The sequence below is a fragment of the Stigmatopora nigra genome, chromosome 10 (genome assembly GCF_051989575.1).
Source record: "Stigmatopora nigra isolate UIUO_SnigA chromosome 10, RoL_Snig_1.1, whole genome shotgun sequence".
NCBI classification, from domain to species: domain Eukaryota; kingdom Metazoa; phylum Chordata; class Actinopteri; order Syngnathiformes; family Syngnathidae; genus Stigmatopora; species Stigmatopora nigra.
This window is the reverse complement of record NC_135517.1, coordinates 262,957-269,070: the sequence shown is the minus strand read 5'-3', so window position 1 is coordinate 269,070 and position 6,114 is coordinate 262,957. Positions and strand designations below refer to the sequence as shown.

The 6,114-nt window shown below is 50.8% G+C and overlaps 2 protein-coding genes across 2 annotated transcripts; both read right to left on the bottom strand.

Moving 5' to 3' along the window:
* Nucleotides 1–318: 318 nt before the first annotated feature.
* Nucleotides 319–3,408, bottom strand: LOC144203004 (keratin, type II cytoskeletal 8-like). Its single transcript, XM_077726177.1, has 9 exons — nucleotides 3,139–3,408; nucleotides 2,013–2,221; nucleotides 1,888–1,948; nucleotides 1,734–1,829; nucleotides 1,506–1,670; nucleotides 1,315–1,440; nucleotides 1,029–1,249; nucleotides 906–955; nucleotides 319–837 (listed from the first exon to the last, which is right to left on the bottom strand). Exons 1-9 carry the CDS (start codon nucleotides 3,364–3,366, stop codon nucleotides 728–730), a joined length of 1,266 nt encoding a protein of 421 aa, XP_077582303.1. The 5' UTR covers nucleotides 3,367–3,408; the 3' UTR covers nucleotides 319–727.
* Nucleotides 3,409–3,487: 79 nt separating this feature from the next.
* On the bottom strand, nucleotides 3,488–5,990 carry sec13 (SEC13 homolog, nuclear pore and COPII coat complex component). The gene is made up of 9 exons (XM_077726178.1): nucleotides 5,826–5,990; nucleotides 5,594–5,638; nucleotides 5,190–5,305; nucleotides 4,921–5,072; nucleotides 4,717–4,850; nucleotides 4,501–4,634; nucleotides 4,296–4,416; nucleotides 4,080–4,226; nucleotides 3,488–3,796 (listed from the first exon to the last, which is right to left on the bottom strand). The coding sequence occupies exons 1-9, from the start codon at nucleotides 5,826–5,828 to the stop codon at nucleotides 3,686–3,688; spliced, it is 963 nt and encodes a 320-aa protein (XP_077582304.1). The 5' UTR covers nucleotides 5,829–5,990; the 3' UTR covers nucleotides 3,488–3,685.
* Between the last annotated feature and the right edge of the window lie 124 nt (nucleotides 5,991–6,114).

Here is a 6,114-nt window from a genome sequence, read left to right as displayed (position 1 = left end):
TTGGCTCTGGAGTCCTGTTGTAATGTAGTGGGAATGAATGGCACAGCGTGTCATTCCGCCGCAGGGGCATTTTCACAGCCATTTTATGTCGCCCTCTTGCGGACACTAGAGGGAACGACTGGGAACTAGGCAAACGCATTACTTTATTCATTGAATACAATTCATCCGGAAAAATCGAATGAACTTGTCTGAAAATCACTATTGGAAGGTGAAATAAAACTCCTAAAATCCATTCAATGTAATTGCTTCAAAAAAAATCAAAGACACTAACATCAGTATGAACCATAAAAGAAATGGTCCAACTCCTTCTAATCATTTAAATACAGCTCATCATTTTATAAGCTAGCATTAGTGCTATAAGAATGGAGGAAGGAAGGGGAAAACATATACATCACACGACAGGCCGTTATATATCATAATGTATTTTAAAATACGTACTACTGTATTAGGTAGGTGAAAAATGATTTGTGAAACGTCCGGTCGCAGGAAGGCGCCCATTCGCTAACTAGAAAGAGCTTGAGGCCGAGGTGGGGGTACTCTAGTAATATCCTACCCTACGGAATCTCATTCTATTGGGCGCCTCCTGTTGGCCAAAACGTCAAATGATTCAATGGAAGTTTAAGATAGCCCCAGCACCCCTAAACGCTCGCTAACATGTTTCTACCACACCCCAAAAGTGAAATGAGCTCACCTCCACTCATCCTAAATGAAGAAAGAGGACGTGTTCTTAGCGTGTGCTGTACCGACTGTGGTCTCGGGTCTCCGTGGTCTTGATGAGCAATTTGGAAGGAGGCGAAGAAGCGCTGGCGTAAGGACCTTCTTTGGAACTTCTGCCGCCTGCCAAGCAAACGTGGCGACATCAACAACTGGAAAATAACTAAAGAGGGAAAGAAAAAGACACTCACTGTAGCCCAGCGCCGCCGACTGGATGTTGACCACCGACGGCTGGCCCACTCTGTGCAAAAAAAAAAAGAAACGTTTTACGCTCTACGACGTGGTGAGCCCGAGGTCACAATACGGCAACTCACCGGTCTTCCTCGCCTTCCAGGAGCTTCCTGTAGGTGGCGATCTCGATGTCCAGGGCCAGCTTGAGGTTCATGAGGTCCTGGTACTCCCGCAGTTGGCGGGCCATGTCCCGCTTGGCCCGCTGGAGGGCGTCTTCCAGGTCGCGGGTTCGACACCGGGCCTCCTTGACCGCCGCCTCGCCGCGCTCCTCCGATTGGGCCAGTTGGTCTTCCAGGCCGCCGCGCTGTGGGAGAGCCAACGGGTCGGCGCCATTACGCCCTGTAAGAGGGGGGAAAAAAAGGAAGGCACCTGCGCCCTGACGGCCTCCATCTCGCTCTGCAGCCGGACGATGAGACGCTGGAGCTCGCCCGCCTCGCTCTTGACCGCGCGGAGTTGGTCCCCGAACTGGCCGGCCTGCGCCGACATCTGCTCGAACTGGGAAATCCCAAGCGTTCGTTGGGAAAGGCATACAAAATGGTGGGAGGCGGCAGGGGACTCACTTTGGTCTTGTACCAGGCCTCGGCTTCCCGCCGACTGCGGACGGCGATCTCCTCGTACTGGCCCTTGACCTCGGCAACGATCTGCTCCATGTTGAGGCTGCGGCTGTTGTCCATTTGCACCACCACTGACGTGTCCCGGATGGCGGCCTGCAGCTCGCGTAGTTCCTGAGGCCAAAATGGTCACTCACCCGAAGAGAACATACTATCATGACAGAGATTGAGAAGTACCTCCTCGTAGACGGCGCGCAGGAAGTTGATCTCGTCGGTCAGAGCGCCCACTTTGTCCTCCAGGTCGGCCTTCACCATGTAGGCCGAGTCCACGTCCTGTCGGCGAGAGTGCGTCGGTCACGGTGGACGCGTACGGCGCCCGGCTCTCTAGTACCTTCTTCAGCAGGACAAAGTCGTTCTCCAGGTTGTTCCTCTTGTTGATCTCGTCCTCGTACCTGCGCGAGGAGCGGGCGGTGAAAAAGTGAACGGCGGGGGTTTGACGGCGGAGGCGGCGCCGACTTGTGCTTGTAGTCCTCCACCAGGCCTTGCGTGTTCCTCAGCTGGCCGTCCAGCTTGCTCCTGTCGTGGTGGACCAGCTCCATCTGGCGCCGCAGGCCCGCCCCGTAGACCTCGAACAGGGGTTCCACGTTGGACTGGGTGGTCACCTGACCTTGGAGGAGATCCAGTTTGGTCTCCAGCATCTTGTTCTGCTGCTCCAGGAAGCGCACCTGCACCCAGAAGAAAAAAAGACAATACAGAAAGGTCGTCATGGTGGGTAGGTCGGTCGGTCCACCAGAAAATGTCAGGTAGCCTGTTCCATTTCCAAGGCTCTGGCCCACAAAGTTGGACGCAAGACCCTTTCTTTCCCCATTGGCAAATGTATGCGTAGAAGTGAATGTTGTCATTGTAGACTTTAGCGCTCTCAAGTGGACGGAGGCGATCGGATGGCGGCTTCCCGGCTCGGGTGACACTCACAAAAGCCAGGGAGAATGCCCCCCCCAACCGCTTTATCAGATTACCCAGGAGCAAAGCGGGCCAGGAAGCTAAAGTATCGATGCTACAAAGGCTCCGGTGACCTTTTAAAATTCACTCCAAGTGAAGGTGGAGGGAGGCCGCTGAAATGCATCCGAGGAGGCCACAAAGGCGCCATTGTGCCACCCCACCGTGAGAAAAGACGCAAACCTGCCGTGGGTAGCGTTTGGTTATCTTTGGCCATCTCGGGTTGGCCAACGCTGACAGACGACGCTTCCAATCCGATCTTCTCAAGAGTCGTGTGACCTTGAAAAGGAAACCCTCTACACAGAAAATATTCTCCAGAATTTTATCTTGATTTTAAACAGTTATTTCAAACAAGAAAAGCAGTGAAACTACTTTTTAAATTGTCAATTACAAAGGGCATAATATTTTGCTCTATAATTTCATTTTGAAATATTGTCAAAAAGTCAAAAATAGCCGATTTTTCTTTTGACTGAGCCTTTTTAGTTTAAAACAACCACTAAATATTCTCTTTTATCTACATATTTATTTTTTGTGAAATAAAATTGAAAATTATTTTGCTTGGTAGCTAATTTAGCATAAAGTAAGTGTTCTCCTTTGACCTCATTTAAAAGTGATATATTGATAAAAGGGGCGGAAAGGTTTTGACCTTGTCGATGAAGGAGGCGAAGCGGTTGTTGAGGCTCTTGATCTGCTCCTTCTCGTGAGCCCGGTTGAGGGACAGCCCGGGGTCGATCTCCAGGTCCAGCGGCGCCAGCAGGCTCTTGTTGATGGACAGCGTGGACAACATGGACAGGGACGACGACGACGGCGAGCCGCCGCCCGCCGCCTCGGAGCGCCGGGCCGAGCTCATCCTCTTCCCTCGGCTCAGGCTCATGGTTGACCAGTGCGGGCTTCCGTTCACCTGGCCCGCCGGGACGCTCTTTTATCCCCAGCTTGGTGGGGGGAGGAGCCTAGGGAGACTCGGGAGGCGGAGCCACAAAAAGCACACTAAATGATGCCTTTGACCGACAAATCCTTTGTCTTTTTTTATTACTAATTACATCCAAGTAGGAAGAGGGTGGCGCTTCCTGCGTCCGATTGGCTGAGCCAGTGAGCGGGGGGAGGGAATGTTTGCTCAAAAGTCTTTATATTGACAACATTAAAAAAACAAATCATGAATTCTATTTAGAACCCCAAGGCCATGTGTGTGTGGGTCACTGCTCGGCCTGTTGCGAGTCGGTGACGGCCGACACGGCACCCTGGCCTTTGCTGACGTCGCTGATGCACGCCCACTGGCCGTCCATGGACTCCTTCCACAATGTCACCTGAAAAGCCAAAACAAACAATCGTTGAAAAATGACACTGTTTGCATGGTATCTATTACAGATGATTTGAAAAGCCTTTCTGTAATATTAGTTCACTCCCGAGAAGGAAACAATGCCCTCTAGTGGAGAGAAAATGCATTCCAATTGTGACTTGCCGTTTTTTTCCCCCGATTTAAAAACCCTCTATGAAATATTGGTTAAATCCCAAATGTGGACTTTGCCTTCTAGTGGTCCAATTGTGAAAATACAGGGAGCGCTGAGCACACACACACACGCGAGGCACCTTGTTGTCGCCGCCGGAGACGGCCAGGATGTTGCCGGTGATGGACCAGCTGACGTGCCAGACCACGTCGTTGAACTTGTGCAGCAGTTTGGCCGTCCAGGCGTTGCCCGCCGGGTCGTCGCACGTCCAGATGTAGACGCGGCCGTCCTGGGGTAGAGGGGGAGGGGTGTCAGGGGGCGGGGCGGGGCCGGGACCGAACCAGTACTCGGGGCGCACCTGCGAGCAGCTGGCGATGGTGCTGGCGGGGAGTCCGATGGACGGCGCCCAGCCCACGTCTCGCACCCAATCGCTGTGCGCCTCCAGCTTCTGGTCCTCCTTCCATTGGCCGTCCTCTTCCCTAACCCCGGCAAAATCAAAAGCAACTTATTTCTATTTTGTCACGTTTCATACACTGCCAACCAGCCAGCCAGCGAGGACTCACTTCCAGAGTTTGACCAGGTTGTCGCAGCCCCCGGACACAAAGCGTTTGACGTAGTTTGGCTTTTGGCCCGACGGCTGCTCGATCAGGCTGCCCGGCACCACCGTGGGGGCCCAGCTCACCGCGTTGCAGCCGATCTAAAGGGAGAAAAACGGAGCCAAACCTCACTTAAAAGGTCTCTTGGCTACCGGTCGGACGGCAACGATCGACGGGGCTCACCGTGTGCGCGTTGTTGATTTTCTTGACGTCCCACTGCTGCTCTCCCGTGAAGGTGAGAAGCGAGATGGCGCCGTCCGAGCTGCCGCACGCCAGAATCAGGCCGAACTCGTGAGGGCCCCAACACACCGAGTTGACTGCAGAAAAAAAATAGATTTGCTGAAAACATGCATTTTTGATATCCATCTGGGAATTGAGCCCACGCACCCGAGGACTCGTGGCCCGTGTACTCGTGCATCTTGTCCCAGGCACCGTTCTCCTCCTTCCACACGATGACTTTGCGGTCGTAGGAGCAGGATGCCAGGATGTTGCCGAACATGGGGTGAGCCCACGCCACCTGCCACACGGGACCCTCGTGCCTGCATTGCAATCCACGTTACCAGGTTGAAAAATTGCCTCTTTCTTAGGACAACTATAATAGATTTTTTTTAATCTTTACGGGTTTGACATATGGATAAAAAAAAGTTGCAGCTGACCCTCGCAGGTCGGCCACCAGGATTTGGCCGCCGTTGCGGACGTCAAAGATCTTCAGGGTTCGGTCGGAAGAGCAGGTGGCCAGACGGGTGCCGTAGTAGTCCATCTGGGCGTCGTGCTGAAAATTTCAAAATCACACTTACTTTATTTTCTTATTTGTTAGAGAAGGTTATCAGAAAATAAGGCATTTCAATCAAATGTTGGATATTTAAAAGGACTAAATAATTGCTTTTGAGACAGGAGGTTGAACATTTGACAGACAAGTGGGGTGTCAATACAAAAGTTACAATATTTGTCGTCATATTTCGGAGAAAAAAATAGCCTTGCAGTAATAAATGATTGCCATCCACTTAAACGATAAGAACAATATTTACGAAGTCAACTTTCAATCACAAACATGACTTACAATCATGTCCTCGTGCGAGGTGTCCACGGTGTTAATGACAGAAACCTGAAGAAAAAAACAATATGCAAAATGTTATACCGCAGAATAACGTTTTAGTGCGCGGTACTGTTTGATAAGAAAAAAAATCACTTAGCCACTATGCTAACTCACTAGCTCGAATGACAAATATAAACACACACAAAACGGGTGATTTAACTAACGTGGGATTAATAATAAGTGCCAAATGACTCACCATGACTAATGACGAAAAACAAAATTGACACCTATAATAAAAGAGAAATTGTGAGGCAATTTGATAGCAATTCCGACGTGGCAACTGGCTCGGACGCCGCTTCCGCCTGGTGCGTCGACCAAAGTCCTCCGACAGCAACACGGAACAAATTATCGTCCACCTGTTTGCCTTTAACAAACATTTTGTCTTCATTCAAAATATTTACGATGCCCTCTATTACTTCAAACGTGTTTGAGATTGTACGAATACATATTAATAGCTAATTATAATTGTTTCTCAATGGGAAACA

Coding starts and splice junctions, on each gene's coding strand:
- sec13 (XM_077726178.1), bottom strand. Junction 5,306..5,593: donor CCTCGCACGAGGACATGATT/GTAAGTCATGTT, acceptor TGAAATTTTCAG/CACGACGCCCAGATGGACTA. Junction 4,417..4,500: donor AACCTGGTCAAACTCTGGAA/GTGAGTCCTCGC, acceptor TGCCGGGGTTAG/GGAAGAGGACGGCCAATGGA.
- LOC144203004 (XM_077726177.1), bottom strand. CDS start 3,366: ATGAGCCTGAGCCGAGGGAAGAGGATGAGCTCGGCCCGGCGCTCCGAG. Junction 956..1,028: donor CTGGAAGGCGAGGAAGACCG/GTGAGTTGCCGT, acceptor TTTTTTGCACAG/AGTGGGCCAGCCGTCGGTGG. Junction 838..905: donor GTCGGCGGCGCTGGGCTACA/GTGAGTGTCTTT, acceptor TTTGCTTGGCAG/GCGGCAGAAGTTCCAAAGAA.